General features: G+C 48.3%; 3 protein-coding genes across 11 annotated transcripts in view; all 3 read left to right on the top strand.

Annotated features, from left to right (window-relative positions):
• LOC118232078 (huntingtin-like) overlaps nt 1-2,858 on the top strand; it is a 40,539-nt gene extending 37,681 nt beyond the window's left edge. For all 7 annotated transcript variants that reach the window (XM_035426654.1, XM_035426647.1, XM_035426650.1 and 4 more), the window contains 6 exons: nt 52-166; nt 550-763; nt 1,156-1,261; nt 1,413-1,575; nt 1,876-2,036; nt 2,622-2,858. In XM_035426654.1, coding sequence (XP_035282545.1) covers nt 52-166; nt 550-763; nt 1,156-1,261; nt 1,413-1,575; nt 1,876-2,036; nt 2,622-2,835 — 973 coding nt within the window. In that variant the 3' untranslated portion in view covers nt 2,836-2,858. The remainder of the gene's footprint in view (nt 1-51; nt 167-549; nt 764-1,155; nt 1,262-1,412; nt 1,576-1,875; nt 2,037-2,621) is intronic.
• Nucleotides 2,859-7,438: 4,580 nt separating this feature from the next.
• msantd1 (Myb/SANT-like DNA-binding domain containing 1) lies at nt 7,439-10,394 on the top strand. 2 transcript variants are annotated; one of them, XM_035425160.1, is made up of 3 exons: nt 7,439-7,976; nt 8,519-8,803; nt 9,667-10,394. In XM_035425160.1, exons 1-3 carry the CDS (start codon nt 7,723-7,725, stop codon nt 9,956-9,958), a joined length of 831 nt encoding a protein of 276 aa, XP_035281051.1. In that variant the 5' UTR covers nt 7,439-7,722; the 3' UTR covers nt 9,959-10,394. The 2 variants fall into 2 exon arrangements, with proteins under 2 accessions (XP_035281051.1, XP_035281050.1); XM_035425159.1 differs by having other exon boundaries at nt 7,439-7,982.
• A 1,417-nt stretch (nt 10,395-11,811) lies between these two features.
• Nucleotides 11,812-18,685, top strand: part of rgs12a (regulator of G protein signaling 12a) — a 63,763-nt gene continuing 56,889 nt past the window's right edge. The window contains exons 1-2 of one of the 2 annotated variants that reach the window (XM_035425154.1): nt 11,812-11,990; nt 13,085-15,159. In XM_035425154.1, coding sequence (XP_035281045.1) covers nt 13,234-15,159 — 1,926 coding nt within the window. In that variant the 5' untranslated portion in view covers nt 11,812-11,990; nt 13,085-13,233. The remainder of the gene's footprint in view (nt 11,991-13,084; nt 15,160-18,685) is intronic. The other variant, XM_035425153.1, reaches the window with a different exon arrangement.

Here is an 18,685-nt window from a genome sequence, read left to right as displayed (position 1 = left end):
CACATTTCTCACGGGCAGTTTGATGTGTGTATGACGATGTGTTTCGCCCAGCTGTGTGAACCTGCACAACCAGCAGCACGTGCTGGTGATGTGCGCAGTGGCCTTCTACATGATGGAGAACTACCCGCTGGACGTGGGGTCAGAGTTCACTGCCGGCATCATCCAGGTGAGGGGGGGGAGGGGGGTGACTCACCTGCGGGGCCTACAGCGGCTTCTCTAACAGCAGGGCAGGCGCACTTCAAGAAGAGGCTTTTATTTTAGAGATAATAAAATATCAGGTTAGGGGTGAAAAGACTCTCAAACGGCAAAGCGGGCAAAAAAGAATGAAGTAGCCTGTACAGCTCTAAACATGATTGCTTTAGTAGGTTATTATAGAAGCTTGAATTGCTGTGTTTTATCCTAAGACTTTATCAGGCTGTTTAAATCTGAGGCAGTTAACCATGTCCAGCTCTTAAGAGTTAGCAGGAGTAAAGATGGCTGGCGCTGTCTGTAAATGCTAATGCTAAAGCTAAGGGATGCTAGCGGCTGAAGCCTGTCTGTCCCCCGCAGACATGTGGCGTGATGCTGTCTGCGAGCGAGGAGGCCACGCCCTCCGTGGTGTACCACTGCGTGCTGAGGGGGCTGGAGCGCCTCCTGCTGTCCGAACAGCTGTCCCGTCTGGACGGGGAGGCGCTGGTCAAGCTGAGCGTGGACCGGGTCAACATGCCCAGCCCCCACCGAGCCATGGCCGCACTGGGGCTAATGCTGACCTGCATGTACACAGGTGACCTTGCACACACACACGCACACACACACACACACGCACACACTGGGGCTAATGCAGTCCCTGATAGCGACTGAGCTAGCATCTTTGGTAGTATCTGTGCTAGTGTCTGTGCCAGCGTCTCTACTAGCATCTGTGCTAGCTTCTGTGCTAGCATCTGTGCTAGCGTCTGAGGTAGCGTCTGTGCTAGCTTCTGCGCTAGCATCTGAGGTAGCGTCTGTGCTAGCATCTCTGCTAGCGTCTGAGCTTGCATCTCTGCTAGGGTCTGAGCTAGCATTCCTGCTAGGGTCTGAGCTAGCGTCTGCACTGGCATCTGTACTAGTTTCTGTGCTAGTGTCAGGCTGCCGCTGTGTGTCTGGGCGTGTACTGGTTTGACGGTTTGCTCTCTTCAGGGAAGGAGAAGTGCAGTCCAGGACGAGGCGCAGACGCCGACCTCACCGCCCCTGACAGCGAGTCGGTCATCGTGGCCATGGAGCGGGTCTCTGTGCTCTTTGACAGGTACGAGTCACTGCCCCCACCCGTCTCCATCCTAATCCAGCCCTGTCACTCACTCAGTCACTCACTCACATTCACAAACTTACTCACACATTTTATAAATCACACTCACATTTATTAACTTGCTCATTTCTTCACTCTCTCCCTCGCTCAGGATCAGGAAGGGTTTCCCGTTCGAGGCGCGGGTGGTGTCGCGAATCCTGCCCCAGTTCCTGGACGACTTCTTCCCTCCACAGGATGTGATGAACAAGGTCATCGGGGAGTTCCTGTCCAACCAGCAGCCCTACCCGCAGTTCATGGCTACTGTGGTCTACAAGGTTAGTCAGGAGCGGCTGACTAGACAAAACTACATTTCTGTTACAATAAGAGGGAGCGGTGTGATACAGGACTCTTCACCCATTTTGTTGCAACTGTGGTTTCCAGCACTGCTTTTTTAGATGGTGCTTTCTTTATTTGACCCAACTCCACATAGATATGCTCATCCCTCAGCAAGTCAGTGATCTGGGCTGTTAGATTTCTGTTGAAGTCAGGACAGGTACTACAGCTGCATGCTGTAGTATGTGAGATGTTTGTGTGGTATGTGAGAATGACCCCCCGCCACCCTCCCTTTGCCCCAGGTGTTCCAGACCCTGCACGCCACGGGGCAGTCCTCCATGGTGCGGGACTGGGTCCTGCTGTCCCTCTCCAACTTCACCCAGAGGACCCCTGTCGCCATGGCGATGTGGAGCCTGTCCTGCTTCTTCGTCAGCGCCTCCACCAGCCAGTGGATCTCTGCACTGTATCCTCCCCCCCCCCCCCCCCCTCCACTCTGGTGGTACTGTGGTTCTATGTGGACGGGAGTGCGTGTGTTCCGTGTGTTCTGTATGTTCTGTATGTTCTGCGTGTTCTGCGTGTTCTGCGTGTTCTGCGTGTTCTGTATGTTCTGCGTGTTCTGCGTGTTCTGTATGTTCTGCGTGTTCTGCGTGTTCTGCGTGTTCTGCGTGTTCTGCGTTTCCGTGTGTTCTGTATGTTCTGTATGTTCTGCGTGTTCTGCGTGTTCTGCGTTTCCGTGTGTTCTGCGTGTTCTGCGTGTTCTGCGTTTCCGTGTGTTCTGTATGTTCTGCGTGTTCTGCGTGTTCTGCGTTTCCGTGTGTTCTGCGTGTTCTGCGTGTTCTGCGTTTCCGTGTGTTCTGCGTGTTCTGCGTGTTCTGCGTTTCCGCCTGTGTTCTGTATGTTCCGTGTGTTCTGTATGTTCTGTGTGTTCTGCGTGTTCTGCGTTTCCGTGTGTTCTGTATGTTCTGCGTGTTCTGTATGTTCTGCGTGTTCTGTATGTTCTGCGTGTTCTGCGTTTCCGCCTTGCTTTCCTTCACCCGGTTGTCCCCAGTCTGCCTCACGTGATCAGTCGCATGGGGAAGTCCGACCTGGTGGACGTCAACCTGTTCTGCCTGGTGGCCATGGACTTCTACCGGCACCAGATCGACGAGGAGCTGGACCGACGCGCCTTCCAGTCCGTCTTCGAGGTGGTGGCCTCGCCCGGCAGCCCCTACCACAGACTGCTGAGCTGCCTGCAGACCATTCACCTGGTCACCTCCTTCTGAGCTGGAGGGGGAGAGGGGGGGAGACAGAGAGAGAGAGAGAGAGGGAGGGAGGAGAGAGAGAAAGAGTGGGGGGAGGGTAGGGGTAGAGAGAGGGTGAGGGGGGAAAGGCGGAGACAGAGAGAGAGGGAGAGAGAGCATGAGAGCGATGGAGAGGGAGAGAAAGGAAGAGAATGAGAGATGGAGGAAGAGAGAGACAGAGGTGAGGGGTGGAGATGGAGAGGCTGAGGGGGAGAGAGAGGGCCAGAGAGAGAGAGTGAGAGGCAGGGAGAGCTGCTCACGTCCCCTCTCCTGAGGTACCTGTAAAGGAGTGTCAAAGCCCCTCTTGCTCCAGCTCCCCTGAGACTGCAGAGATGCCCTTGAGCAGCCCAAACGCTCTGGACTCTCTCTCACACTTTTACCCTTATCTGCTCGCGCCCGTTTCTCCCGAACCGTTCCCCTGCATGGGCCCAAACGCTGAAGCACCCTCACGCATAAGAGCTCCCCCAGCACCGGGAGAGAAAAACACTAATGAACTCGTAATTTGCACACGGTCCCTGGCATGACTGACGTCGTGACACGAATGCAAAAGAGGACCTGTCCTTTCCAGATGTTTTTTTTTTGTTTTGTTGTTGTTGCAAATTAATGGACATGTTCCGCTGGGTTGTACTACATTTCTGCTTAATATCGAGGAACGTATTTACTGAAACGTCACGGCAATCAGAGCAGTAAGGGTGTGTGTCGCGCGTACAGTACAGTGTTTTACACTGGCTTTGAGGTGAGAGCATCGCAATTGGTCAGCTCTCCGAAGGCTGAGAAACTCACAGCCGGAACGCGATTGGCGAGTCGGCTGTTGATTTTCGCAGCGATGTCATTTCCTCTGCTCGCAGCGATGTCATTTCCTCTGCTCGCCCACGCGTGCCCGTGTCTGAAGAAGCCGGGATAAACCCCGCACACCCAACTGACCTTCTCACGCCCGTTTTCGTTCCTTTCCCTCATCGTTCTCAGGACGTAAGATGTGATTATACTGACTGGAAGTGTCTTTTATTGAACCCGCGTCTGTGTCGTGTACAGAATGTACAATTGTAAAACTGAGCAAGGCCACTCTTTAAGAATGCCACTCATCCATTTACACATACAGTGCCTGGGCTGGGCACCTTTTGCATACCGTGTGAAATCTTTTTTTCTTTTTATTTGCACTCATCTTGATTTTCCGAAGGAAGCAGTTAGAATACTACTGAATAAACTGACCCAGTGGCACAGCTCGAGACCTCCCAGGTGACCCTATCACAATCGCTGAGCAGATCTTAAGGGTGGCCACCAGTGAAGTGATATGCATAAATGAAATGTGTAAATACAAATCTTGAAGTAAAGAATGAATGATATATATGTATATGAAAAAAAATCTATGTACTATTCTTGTATATTGAATCCAGATGCATGCTATAGTCTGCTTTTAAATTAAAACAGTTATTTTTTTGGTAGCATTGGGAACAGTCTTGTGAGAGAGACTATCGTCTAGGCGGTCATGATTGAGGGAGCACCATGGTCCTAAGGGAAGGAAGTGACTATTGTAACCAAAACAAAAAAAAACCCAGCACGCTCACTACAGTGTTGATAGAGTGGTCCAGTTCATCAAAAAAAAAAAAAAATGAAATAAATAAATAAAAACATGGCCGTTTGATTTTCCGGTGTTTCAGAGCTTTAAATCGCACTTTAGTTCGTTCACTCAGTAGGAGGCCCCTGCTTTGCTTCGATGTCCCGTCTTCAGCAGATGTGCTGCTGGACCATGACCTTCCTCCTGGGCTTGTTTTCACGTGACTGTCTCAGAGCACCTCTGCTTTTCCCCTGTCCAGCCATTTTGAGCTGGAAGGCTGAACTGATCCCAGATCAGCTGTACCTGCTCTGAAATTCCATAGGAGTACAGGCCCAGGTCATTTCTGCCATTAAGTGGTGTTTACACTCTGTCAAAATGTCCGGTAGTCCGACACGCCCCCATCTCGCAACTATCCAAGGCAAACCATTAGCATTACCTCATGGGCACAGTTCCTTTTACAACAGCGATGTAATGTAACCGATTTGTTTGCCGTACCAGTCAACGTGATGTATTTACACAATAAATGGACAGTTGTGCTCCACCGGTGTGTTGGTGTTGGTGGCTGTTGTGTTGAAACGTTACCCAATGCAAGGGTGGTCTGCATATATCGCCTCAGAGGTTCATTTTCACGCTACTGCTGTACACGTATTGGCCCAATCGACCCAGAATTCCCCCTGCTGAGAGCTGGACCCAAAATCCCAAAAAGTGGGGCCTCTACAAAACAACTTATTTTTCTTTGTATTTCATATTTACTAAATTTTCTTGCTAATCATGAGCATTCACACATGACAGATAAATAGATTTTAGGGAGATTTATGAGTAATTAATATGGTTATTCATTATTAAGGAATATAGTTTGCCTGTAACATTTTAGTGGCAGTGTGTCGCTTCATTTGAGTGAATCCAATTACTTGTCTGGATTGTTTGAATGTGCTTGTCCCTTTTATAATCTGAATACAGTGTTACTCATTTTAAGAGCTTGAAAATATGCATAATGGTAGAAAATTACACTGAAGAGCTATCACTTCAAGGTCAGGGTCTCATCACACAGGAAAAGAATGGCGTGTTTTTAATGAAACTCTCTGCTGAGGTCAGAAATATCCATTTAACCGAGCTTTTGAACTGAACAGGAGTGCTTTAAAATAATTGTGTAATTTCTCCTGTGGTCTAACACAAAGCCAGCGAACCAACCTTCATTTACTCTAAATGTTTTCGAAAGAGAATGCAGATCATTTTACCCAAGATCCCAAAGAACTGTCGAAGGGGATCGTGAATTTAATATGTGAATTTGACACACCTGACTTGTGGACACGTTGAGTAAAATAGTTTTCCAGTGATTTCATTGCAGCAGTGCTGTTTGCATTGCTTGCGACCCTTCTTATACCTTTCTCGTTTCCCATGATGGACTTGATACACCAATCATTAATTAGTGCTGTCTGTGTAGCCCTGAGGGATCTGGAATGGTGTTTGGTTGAAGGTGCTACAGGTTTAAATCCAAATGACTCCACCCAGTGAATGAGGGGCCCACTGTCTTCTCTCAGCAGGAGAGCTGTTAAGCAGTTTAGCCTGAACACTGGGTGGACTGTTGCTTAAGGAATGTGTTTAAGTTCCAGGGCCTTTCTGCATTTCGGTCATTGCTCTGTGTTCAGGGGCAAATGGACCAGTAGTTTCTCTGCTTCGTTGGCAATATCTGTTTTGGAACGTTTAAACAAAAGCCTTTGGCCTGCGTTTGTTTTAAATTCATTTAACGGCGTTCAGGTTGTGGGCTGGCGTAATTTTGTATGCTGCGGTTGCAGCCCAGTGCTTTTGTGCCCTGTGTAGCAGGAAATAACAGTGCTGAATGCATACACTGGCCACTGTTAGCTTGTTAGCGTCTCCCTGTGATACACATGAAATGCACTGGAAATTCACAAACCGGTTTTGCCTCATCATCCCTGGCCTGCGGTATGCCTCACTGCACACAGGATGAAGGTGAGAGGGGAGTGAGGGTGGGGGTGGGTGTGATGTCACTCCTTGTAGTCTTTGTTTCTATGGCACTGGGCGATAGAGACTGAGGGAATACAAATAATATATTTTTTCCAAACATAATATTCAGCCACAAGAAAGCCACTCCTGAACAATAATGATGGCCTACAATCATTCACGTCTGTGTGATAATGGGTTAAAATGAATGCAGTCCAAATAAAGCAGAGTTTTGGGTCATGAAATTGATTTTTTTTTTTTTTTTTTGGTTCCGTACCTTTTTTGTGCTTGCATCAGAAAATTACACCCTCTTATAGAATCGCCTCAGATCCTCTCCTCCTCATGCCTTGCACACAACTGACCTCCTCAGAATGTTCTGTCATCCTGGCATTCCATGGTAAATGTGTCCTCTGTGGCATGCTTTGGCATATTTGCAATTAAACACACGGAGTAGGAAGTATCCAGAGGTTTTTTTTTTTTCTTCATAATACTAACTGTTTATCTGACTGCCATGGTGCAGTACTTTGGTAATCACAGAGGAGACGTTGAGCTTTGAAATGCCCCTAATGTCTTTATAGGACCCTTGGTGAAATTGCTGTCAGCCAGTGTGGGCGGTTCACATTTCATCCTGTTAAACATTGCCTTCAACATTTCCTCTGTAGAAAACAGCATTTTCTCCAGAGGGGTTGAATTACATTGAAAAGCCCTGCCCCCTCCCACCCCCGCTGCTTTGCATTGAAAGCTTTTAAATGCCATTAGATATTGGATGAGAGCCCGGGACAAAAGCTTGTTGTCAAGGAAACGGAATCGCCCACGCTCCTGCACCTCTTCAGTTAATATTTTAAATCGTGATTAGCTGTCAACTCTGGCCTACTTTACTGCCTTTCAGCTAAAAGCTTTTTGTTACTGAGCTGTGAAGAGAAAGAGAGAGAGAGAGAGAGAGAGAGTGAGAGGTGGGGGAGGGGAAGGGGGCGGGGGAGGGACAGACAGCGTGAGCAGGCGTGTAAGAGAGGGAGAGAGAGAGAGAGAGAGCGCACTCGTGCGTGGTTGCCAAGGCAACTTGACATCACAGTGACGAACTTCCCCACTTAAAAGCTTTTAACCGGATCCCTTTCCAGCCCTAGGCCCCATTTCCAGGCCTCTTAACTGCGCTGCGAGTGCAAGGCTGCGCTGCTGCCACGGCTGCTGTTTCTCCCCCACACACAGCCGGCCGTGGAACCCACAGGCCTCCGACCAGACAGGGCCTTTCAGAAAAAAAGGGTTTTCCCTCATTTTCTTTCCCTTTCTGACCCTGCTTTTCACAAGATACTCAGATTTTGTGTGTTTTTAAAAATAAAAAAAAGATATAAAACATGGCTGCGGACGAATGCTACAGCTACATTGTTCCGGGCCAGAGCGAGAAGCACAGGAGAGCCAGGAACTGGACGGACTCGGAGATGAAGGGGCTGGTCTACGTGTGGGAGGAGTACGTCACCGAGCTCCGGAAGGCCAAGAGGAACGCCAAAATTTACGAAAAGATGGCCAAGAGGTTCTACGAGCTCACTGGCGAACATCGCCACAGGGAAGAGATAAAGATGAAAATTACCAACATGACTTTCCAGTACAGGCAAGTGTAAGACATTTTTTATTTTATTTTTGAATTTGCTTTGGTGTTGCATGAGTGTGCATATTTGAGAGAGAACCGGATGGATGCGTACAAGTTGTGCTCCTTAATTTCACGTACAAGAGCCATGTGCCTCCAGGAATGTGACAATGCAATGACTGTGGAGTTTCCATGCTTGCCTGGACAAACCGGAATGCTTACTTTTGGTTCTCTGATGACACTCCATGACCAACTCTTAAGCAGTTCCTTTAGTGCATGTTTACAGGAACTCTCCAGAACGTGTGTTTACAAAATCCTGTTCCCTGCATGTCCCCAGCAGCCTGTCATAGTTGTGCCTCGCATGTGGATTGGATTTTTCATTTTGACTCAAGTAATTTTAATTTGCCAAAATGGGCAAGAACCTGATACTGAGTGTCAAGAAAAATTCCTTTTTTTTTCTTCTGAAAAAAGCAAGACTTAAAACGGCTGTTTGTGAAAGGCACTCTTTTTTCTCCCAACCCCACCCCTCCCCCCTGATCCCCCCGCCCCTCCTGCCCCCCCCACAGGAAGATGAAGTGCATGAGCAACGGAGGGTCTTCCCTGCCGGAGTGGCCCTTCTTCAAGGCCATCGATAAAATCCTGTCCAAGGTCCCGGACCCCGGCAGGCAGCACGCCTTCGACTTCCAGCAGTCGGGCCCCTCCACGTCCCACACGGAGGCCTCCCCCTCGCTCCCCGCCACCTCCCCCACGGGCCTCCTGCCGGAGTACACGGGCTCCTCCGACGAGCGGGAGCGGCAGGAGGAGGCGGAGGGTTCGGAGACCTCGGGCAGCCTGCAGTCCCAGGAGTCCAGGTAGCGGAGCTCGAGCCGGAACGCTAATTACCAAAGAATGCCTCTCGCTCCTGGGGGGGGGGGGGGGGGACGACTAGCGGGTGGGACTAGCTGGGATTCATAAACATCAAAAGCATACTTTACCCACTCAGTCTCAGGAACACTGGATTTGCAGCATTCCAATGCAGATTTCACCAGCAGTTACTTTCTTTAACCTATGGTTTTTAATTGATATTAATACATTTGTTTTCATAGTATGAGCAATGGCTAATATTTTGATTGAGTACAGAACACGTTTATGAGCTTGTGCTTCACAATATGATTGAAAGAAGGACATGATGGATGGGTTTGTACACAGCTAATGTTATAGTTGCAAATGCATGCATAGACACAGTGCATATGCACAGCCCAGTAATGACTTGTCATAGCATCATGATTTTTAAAAGTGATTTTATGCATAAAAAACAAAAAGAAACAAAACTATGATATTAAGCCTGTTTTATTTAGTTGACATTTACAGAGGCTTAACAAGGTTTCTGTTCTAAAAGCTATACAGTTGTTATACTGCCTACAGTAAGAGGATTTTGTTTTGGTGGTTTGGAGAATGCTTTTCTTGTGTAACTAACATTTATATTTTAACCAGTCACCACTGCAAGTACGTATTTAGCTGCCAATCAGAAGTTAAATTTTAGATCGAATGGAGCCACTGTCTGTGTGCTAGAACTTAGATGAACCAATTGCTCATCCTGAAATAATTATTTTGTACCTTTTGCCGTTGCACCCTGTGACTTTACTCAATGACTGCATGCATCGTGGGCAGACCGAGCGTGCGGAAGCAATTTAGGTGTTGACGCCAGGCCTTTAACTGAGCGCGCCCACCGCAGGTCGCAGCCGGTGGCGGTGAAGAGGAAGAGGGTGCTGCGGTCGAGCCTGAAGAAGAAGAAGCTGAAGGTGATGGAGGCCATGCTGCAGGAGCAGCGGAAGGTGAGCCGGGCGGTGGAGGAGACCTGCCGGGAGGTGCGGCGGGTCATGCACCAGCAGAACTTCCTGCAGGTGCAGAGCCTGCAGCTGCAGGAGCGCATGATGAACCTGCTGGAGAAGATGATCTCCCCGCCCGTCCAGCCCGCCGCCTGGCCGGCCGCCGGGATCAAGGAGCCGGGCCACGGACAGGCATGAGAGGGCCGTCACTGCCCAAGCCTGGAGGCAAAACAAAGGAACTGCCAAGAACTCTGCCGTGTGTCCAGTGATATATATCTTTTTTTTTAATTGTTTTTTTTTTAATGTAGCCGAAAATATACCAAACGCATTCGTTCATTTCTGAATTCTTGGAGGTTGATATTACCCTTGAGCATGTAAGACCAGTAGGAATTCTGATCAATTCTGGATGTGTTTGAATAGCAACATGTCAGAATGTCCATATAAAATCAATATGAACGCAACAAGTCCTTGTTGTGTCATCGCCTCTGCGTTCTGTTTTTACAGTTGAAGACAGGTTACACTATATGACACATTTATGAGATTATAATGCCCTGACTTAAAAAACAAAGGTTTCTCAATTTTATTGGAAATGGCTTATCATCCATTTGTTTCCATCTACACACGTTCTGTATTCACTCTGAGATTTGGACTGCACTCTCAGTAGGTGCATTATCCAAGACTTTTAAGGAAACAAAATATTTGTTAAAATAACAAGAAAGAAAGAAAAAGAATTAGAGTTTAAAAAAATAATAATATTCTGCATTGTGATAGGGAAATCTGTTTATAATGTAATCTTAATATAATGTAACTAAAAAATGACCTATATCACTTCAGGCAGGAAAAGTGAAATATTAAGTTATGTTTCAGACCGAAAAGAACACCTCTCCTGAGGGAATTGTTCATCCAGAGATTCTTTTCATAAATCAAGCAAAATCGCTTTACATTTCACAGTCAACCGGGATGGAGGAAGACAAAGCAGATTTTCACAGGCAAAGAGAAAATGTAGCTTTGCTCCTAAATGAATTACCAAAGGATTTACTAAGCTTTAATGAAACTTGCATGCATGTTCTTGCAAATCTCTATCACACTATTTATAAGGTAAAAAATGTTTTCATTCTTTGGGCCATTAAACAGAATAGCTATAGCAGATGTTATGTAGAGTTAAAGCACGGTGCCTGCCACTCCCAACGGGAAAACATGGAGAACAGACTTGTTTTCTCCGTATCTTTGGCAACAGTGGTCATGTGACTGCAGCGTGTAGCCGTTATTGCACTATGCCCACTTGTTGGCTCTTTGTTTACTATGGATAAAATTAGCGCCCAGGGCAACCAAAGAGCGGAATAATTATTCTGCAGGCCGTGCAGTATACTTTAACATCAGTGCCGTACAAACATATTTCACAGATCAGCGTGCTTATACATTGCAGCAATATGTAGACGTGTAATGAGCTACAAAGTTGCCGAAAAAAAGAAAAGAAACGTAAAGTTTAGGCAGATGGGCTGGTTCTTGTTTGAATGCACATGCAAGACAGTAAAGGGTAGCTAACACATTAGTAGACAAGTCGAAAATTCTTCCAAACAGTGTGGATTACCTACTACCTCTCCAGTTCATATTTAACCATATGGTACACTATCAAATTGTCTAGTTAGCTAGCCAGCGAACTGCATGTAGCCTAACTTAAAATATGCACAACACATGAGCTTGTAAATTGGATAGGTAGCAAGCCAGCCAATTTGAATCGTTGGTGACACGTAGAAAGTAGACTATATTATGGCCATCAATTGTGCCTTGCGGTCAGTTGTATCAGGAAAGTTGCATTACATTAGCTAGTCATGAGCATTCTCTCCACGCTACTGACATTAACGGTTTCCACAGAGCACTAAGCTAGTAAGCTTCCCCAGCTATCCAGCTGGCATTTCATTTCGGTTACACGGCGAACAATAGATACACGTCAAATGTGAATGACGGCCCAGAGAACGAATGGAACACTAGCGATGTCATGGTTACTAAGGGTGACGCTGTGATTCCAACAATGGGATGAAAATGGAGGCGGGGAGACGCACTCAAACTCTGGAATCACAGTGGGATAAGTTAAATATGGATTTCAGAGTTACAGGGGATAAAGTTAGTCAGAAGTGTATAAAATAGTTTATATTGACTATTACTACCTAGCTATATTTGCAAAGGATTGCTTAATTTTACCAAACTTGAATGGATTTGCACTTATGGGGTAAGACCTATGTTAAGACCTATTTTCGAGTTAGTTAACGGTTTAGGCTACATAGCATTTTGCTAACTTAGCAAGAATAGAAATGTTCAGCTGGCTTGTTGGCAACTTGTAAGCTAGCCAGCCAAAGTATCAAAAACTTTCAATCGCTTGCTATTTTTTTAATTACTGACGAAGTTATAACACTACCTGTCTAATTTAACTATTGTGTTTAATCTTTACTCGATCGTAAGACGTAGTCGCAAGAATAATTAGTTTGAAAACAATAAATATATAGTAGCTAACTTCAGCTAGCGCCAGCTATAATTTGTCCTGGCTGAATTGGTGTTCCAAGAAGTGATGCACTTAATATTTGTTTATAACAGTCTCACGAGTTGCTAATAAGGAACGAAGTTGCAATAGAATACGTAGAACACAAGCTATTTGGCTTGTCTCCTTGTTCAGTTGGCAACTTAAGTTTAACATTTGGTAGTTTGGAATTGGACAGAGGATTGTTGTATGGCAGTTGGTGTGTTGGTAGCAGGTGTGATCGTTGGGTCCCGTCCTAGATATAGCTAATTGACTTTAACGTTTGCATGATGTTGAACCTTGCAACGTGACTTGATGAGCGCTACTTACAACAAGTTAGGTTCGGATGCAAACTACAACAATTTGCTGCGCGTGCTATAGGGCGCAATTACAGTTGGCAGTCAGCTGCTGTCATCTTTTCAGTTATGCCCCAGAAGAAGTATATTTGCAGAATGACCTTTGTGACGTTGTATTTATAACGAAGCCTTATCTGTAGGTTTTTAAACTGCTGCCTATAGGCTGCATTTATAGTGTTTACAAATTGCGTTTTTCTGTGCACATTATCCCACATTTGCCCAATTGCTTGCAAATTGAAACGGGATGTGTAATAATAATAACAATAATAATAATAATGAAAGGTAATATGCCTTTGCAGGTTTGGCAGGTTATTAGCTTTGTGTTTACCGGTTTTGTAATAATGTAGTAGCAGTGTTATTCACTATAATTGTTCAGAATGTGTATGTGATTTAGTAGTTGTGATCATTGTCATGGATACTGTTGTAATCTGCACTTTTTTGTGTTTTTTAAAGGTACCCTGTGAACTCCACTTTCCAGTGCCAGGATGGCTGTAAACTTTATTGGTGTCGGCTCTAAAAGAATGGCGACTTTCACGTGCTGCGTTTAGTTCTAATTGTTCTCAGCATTTGTGAAACCCTTGTTTAGAAGTGAGAAGTGAAAAATGTTCCGGCAGGCTGAGAGTGCGAGGAAGCGCCTCAATTTGCATTCTGTGGCCCGGATCAGGACTTTAGAGGTGGCGCGAGGGAGGTCGGGGTACGGGTTCACCCTGTGCGGACAGGCTCCCTGTCTTTTGGGCAGCATTCTGAAAGGCAGCCCCGCTGACTACGTGGGTCTGAAGTCAGGAGATCAGATCCTGAGCGTGAACGACGTCAACGTGTCCAAGGCGTCCCATGAGGACGTGGTGAAGCTGATTGGCCGGTGCTCGGGCGTCCTGCATTTGGTCATCGCGGAAGGCAGCCCCCACCGGGACTCCTGCTCCAGCGACGAGGAGTTCGGTTTCCACGAAACCAAGAGCTACTGGCTCAAGCCCAAGATGGACTCCAAGACCCTGGGGATCAACCGGGCGGAGAGGGTCGTCGCGGAGATGCAGTCGGGGGGCATCTTCAACATGATCTTCGATAACTCCAGCCACTCCTCCGGGAGCCTGGAGAGGGCCGCGCCCGCCAAGCCCAGGCCGCTGTCCGAGCCCGACTTCCCCTGCCGGGCCAGGAGCTGCAGCGCCAAGAGCCACCCGGACCTGCTCTCGGAGGAGGAGATGGCCAAAGTCCTGAACGACGACTCTGCGTTCGCCGGCGCCTTCGAGGGCGCCTTCGAGAACCAGGAGGACTTCGCGCTGGACGCCAGCGTCCTGAACGTGGGCATGATCGTGGGCTACCTGGGCTCCATCGAGCTGGCGTCGGCGGGGGCCAACCTGGAGAGCGACAGCCTGCAGGCCATCCGCGGCTGCATGCGGCGCCTGCGGGCCGAGCAGCGCGTCCACTCGCTGGTGATGATGAAGGTCATGCACGACTGCGTCCAGCTGTGGAGCGACCGCGGCGCCGTCCTGGCCACCTACCCAGCCGAGAAGCTGGCCTTCAGCGCCATGTGCCCCGACGACCGCCGCTTCTTCGGCCTGGTCACCATGCAGGTGCCCGACGACGGCGGGCTGGCGCGGGCGGCGGGGGAGGAGGAGGAGGAGGACGAGGAGGGGGGCGGGCTGAGGACTTCCTGCCACGTCTTCATCGTGGACCCGGACCTGTGTCCCCACGCGGTCCACCAGGGCGTGGCCCGGCGCTTCGGCTTCGACTGCACCCCCGACCCGGACACCGACGGGTGCCTGGAGTTCCCCCCCATGTCCCAGCCGCTGCTGCAGTTCGTGTCGGTGCTGTACCGGGACATGGGGGAGTCCATCGAGGGCGTGAGGGCGCGGGCCTTCGCCGACGGGGACCTGGACGCGCAGCAGAACCACAGCACCAGCAGCAACAGCGACAGCGGCATCGGCAACTTCCTGCCGGAGGAGAAGAGCAGCCGGGTCCTGCTGGTGGACCTGGGCGGCGGGTCGGGACGCCACGTCCCCGGCGGCCCGTGGGAGGGCACGCAGGCCCGGAGCGCCGGCCAGGCCGCCGCGCTCCGCAACGGCTACCGCTACGAGCAGGAGGGGAAGTTCCACCTGCCGGAGCTGTCCCACCCCGACCCGCCCCCTCTGCTCTCCGGCCGGCCCCTGGGCCCCTGCGCCCGGATGGAGGTGCCCGTCCCGCCCCGGCACCCTCACTACCCGAACGGCAAAGCGGCGGGCGTCTCGGGCGCGGCGCACGGCGGCGGCCAGCGCTGGCTCCCCGTCCACGTCCTGCAGGACTGGCGGCACGGCAACGCCAGCGACCAGGAGTCCTACGCCGAGTCCACCGACGGCTGGTCCAGCGCCAACTGCAGCACCCTGCCCCCCCCCATGAGCAAGATCCCCGCGGACCGGTACCGCGCCGCGGGGGAGATCGCCCGGCCGTCCAGGCTCGGCTCCCACAAGGACGAGTGGGCCAAGAAGCTGCTTTCTGCGGAGGAGGCGTTCGCCGACCAGAAGAGTGGGAAACGGGGCAAAGACAGAGAGAAAAAGGTAAGGGACACCATCGTTTATTAACGTATAGCTTGCGTGCTGAAGCTTATGACACTTAGCCGTTAGCCGTTAGATTGCTATTCAGTAATGCACAGAAATAACTGCTTTGCCCTCAACCTCACACCGATAAATAAAGCATTGCATATTTTCTCTTCGCGTCACTTTTACCCTGATGTTATTCTTGTGACCAAACCTCTCTTTTTATAGCATCAGGCTCCCACACATTGTGCGGTACTTGCAAATAAACTTTTTTAAAACCGCAGGACTGATCTTCAGAGGTGTGCCTCCGACAGGTTTAAAGATGTTTTAACATGCTGGGATGTCAGCTGATTACCTCCCAGGGTGACCGCACTGTTTGCGCTGCTCTGTTTGCTAACTGTGACGGCATCAGGAAACCGTCCATCTCACTAATGGAAATGATCCTGCTATCCCACTAGTTTATTAGGGGGGGTTACCCAAATGAACTCTGTGGGCATGGCAACACCCCATTACTGAAGATTTTGAAGGAAAACATTGGTTGCATTGAAAGGGGATCATTGGTGGTGGACTGATGTAAATGACGTTGTGACGATTAATCGGAATCTTGGTGTGTTGTGCATATGCCATCTTTGATGTCTGTTTACAGGCTTATTGTTGCATAGTTTTATTAGTGCCTGTGGCTTTTCTTAAAATAGAGTTGCCCAGAGACCTACACAATGCAAGGAAGGGAAGTGGTACAGGAAAGAGCAGATCAACAAGCAGTTTTCACAGAGCTGTTTACACACGGCAAACTCACATCTAGCTGAAGGATATGCTAATTAATATCACACAATCTGAATAGTTTTATTTTCCTTTGTTGATCTTCATTTAAAATGTGGCACGTTTGTTCGAATTTCCTTGACTGTACTTCAGGGCCAGACTTACCTGTGAATACTGGGGGTGACTGACTCTGGTGTTTAAGGGAAAACATGGCAGGTTCTGTATCAGAGCTGCACTGTGACTTCAGCTTGCATCATGTTTGTAATCTGCTGCCTGTTTAAAGGGTCTTAACAGAAATCTCTTGCTGAAAATGGCAGGTCTGGGCAGTATTATGAATGTATTGGGGAATGGTCCCCCCCCCCCCCCGCATGGAAATGCATCCAAAGAGGCTCCCTAGTTTAGAGTGTCTTATTGTGGGACATTCAATATTTAGAAGGCTCTTAATGTAATTTAGCCTGTTTCTCATGCACACACACACACACTTGCACACACACACGCACACATCCCAGGATTCCCGACCTCCCTGTCCCTCTCTCTCTGGGAGATCTGTGGAGAGGTTTCTGGTGGACGGTTCAAGCGATCTCCTGGATTAAGAGCCTTCCCATTTTCAGATAGACTTCTGAAAATGTCTGGCTTTGGTTCGGTTCAGTCCACACACGAATGAGAGATTTTATCTGATCCAGGTTATTGTATCGCATGCAGTGCACAATTATATATCTGTCTGGGTTTATGAACTTATAAATTTGTACGAATAGTGTAAACTTTATTGAAATAGAAAGCAAATTGAATGACATCAGCACATCTAGTTTTGATGGAAGTATGTTTCACTTAACTTGGTTAAGACCGACTGGGTGCTGACCTCCAGAAACACAGTTCAGGGATTACATGGAGAAAATGATCAATACCAGCTTCATATGTGGTGAAAACAACCGTCATGATAGGCCGTATTCTGCCTCCTTTGAAAGTTGCCCGGCAACCAGGAATGGAAGTAGCCTATAGTTAACGAAACGTACAGTACTCCTCTGGATTCCCGATTTACATTTCGTTCCATTCCTGGGTACCTCTGAAGCATACATCGTGACTCAGAAGGCGCGTTGCATTTTTGGAAGGAGGCGATGCGTGATAATTAAAGTGGTTGCAGCAGCGTTTGAAAATTTGGTTGTGGGCAGGAGATATTTGTTAGTCACTGTCGTGCATGGCAGGTTATATCTGGCATATCTCTCTCTCTCCTTTTATTTTTAACCGAGTGGGGAAACCGGACGATGCACGGTGTCCCGATGATGAGGTCTGGCCTGTGTGGGCAGTGCACGGCCCCCGCCGGTCCAGTTTAGTAACTCGGTGTGTAATTAAACTATTCATCCAAGGTCATCAGAGAGATCGCACGCTGCACGGTTTGAATGAAGTTGAGCAGTTGGTCTCATTCATGTTGAGGAGGCTGATGCTTTTTGTCTTCCAGCAACAAATAATATCTGTGTACTGTCTGCTATATATTAATCTTAACATTGATATGTAATATACCTGACTGACATGAGGCCAACATACCAAGTGACAGTTGTGCCAAGAGAGTCATCATAACTGCAACAGGGAGTAGTAGTCTGTGGTGGCTATAGAGTTATATTAAACAATGGCAGCTGTTACAGTATTAACAATCGTACAGTAGTAACTGTAGCTTTACATTAAACCGGCAGAACGTGAAAAGGGTCATGGAATCATATCTGCTTCTGCTACATAGAATCTTCCCTGATAGTCAAACAAGAGCTCTTGATCATACAGGTATGTCATTCTTCTGACTGGTCACTAGGTGTCTCTGTTTTACAAGCTAAATAGTTGGATAGATTGCCCCTCCTCTCTCCCAAGTGAAGTTTTCTTGTTTGGGGGATTCTGCATCAGAAACCGAGATGCAACACCATACGTACATTTTAGTAGAATTAGTCAGTGAGGCGAACTCGGCCTTTGACGTCACGTAATACTTACAAGAACAACGGCCCACTCACATGTTTGGTGTGCCCTTTGCTTAAGGGGCTGAACTCAGTCCTCGTCAGTGAACAAGCATCCCCGTTTGAAGGTCATTTTAATTTTAACTCCTGTGATGCTCACACATCTGGACCTAGCATGACATGTGGTTCTGAGGGAGGACAGAAGGACACGACTGCGTTGCGTACTAGATTTACATCTGTTGCGGTGTACGTGAGAGCACCACGCAAATGTGTGACTCCGCGATGGAGAATTTCATCAGAAGGCCACGTGAAGTGAAGCGGAGAGGAGTATTACATCGTGCACGGTGCGTGTCACGGCACTCTGGGATTTCCTGGTAGCTTAATCATTGAGCCGCTTGATGCATGACGAACCCTGGAGTCGAGAATCGCAATAAACTCCGAGCAGGAGCCGTGACATCATCTGTTCCCTTTGAGTGACTTCTGGGAGAGACTGTTCAAACAGACGCTTTGAATATTAGACCCGTCGCACAGGAAAAAGCTTTGTGCTGCTCGACCATGTAAGTCACAAGGTTGTTCTGTCCACTGCACAGTTTCCTAAAGCTAGAACTTGTGCAGGTAGGCTTGCAGGACTCAGCGGCAGTTCTGTCATCTTTTATCCACAGCTTTGAATTGTATGGTTTTATCTGTGGATGGGATCGTTTTGTGATGTGAAGTATTGCATTCTGTAAATTTCAACACGGTTGAGACTGTTCAAATTGGTGTCCTGCAGTTGCCCGGTCGACCAGCAGGGGTCGCTGGTGTGCAATGACACACTGTTATCCCAGTCGACTGAAACGGTACCATGAGAAGGG

The sequence above is a fragment of the Anguilla anguilla genome, chromosome 7, assembly GCF_013347855.1.
Source record: "Anguilla anguilla isolate fAngAng1 chromosome 7, fAngAng1.pri, whole genome shotgun sequence".
Classification (NCBI taxonomy): Eukaryota; Metazoa; Chordata; class Actinopteri; order Anguilliformes; family Anguillidae; genus Anguilla; species Anguilla anguilla.
Note: the sequence above shows the minus strand (reverse complement) of the source record. Positions and strands in the feature narration are given on the sequence as shown.

Excerpts from the sequence above, each read along its gene's own strand:
- msantd1 (XM_035425159.1), top strand. The coding sequence starts at position 7,723 with ATGGCTGCGGACGAATGCTACAGCTACATTGTTCCGGGCCAGAGCGAG. Across the intron at positions 7,983-8,518 it reads ACTTTCCAGTACAGGCAAGT|GAAGATGAAGTGCATGAGCA; the intron begins GTAAGACATTTT and ends CCCCCCCCACAG. Across the intron at positions 8,804-9,666 it reads CTGCAGTCCCAGGAGTCCAG|GTCGCAGCCGGTGGCGGTGA; the intron begins GTAGCGGAGCTC and ends CGCCCACCGCAG.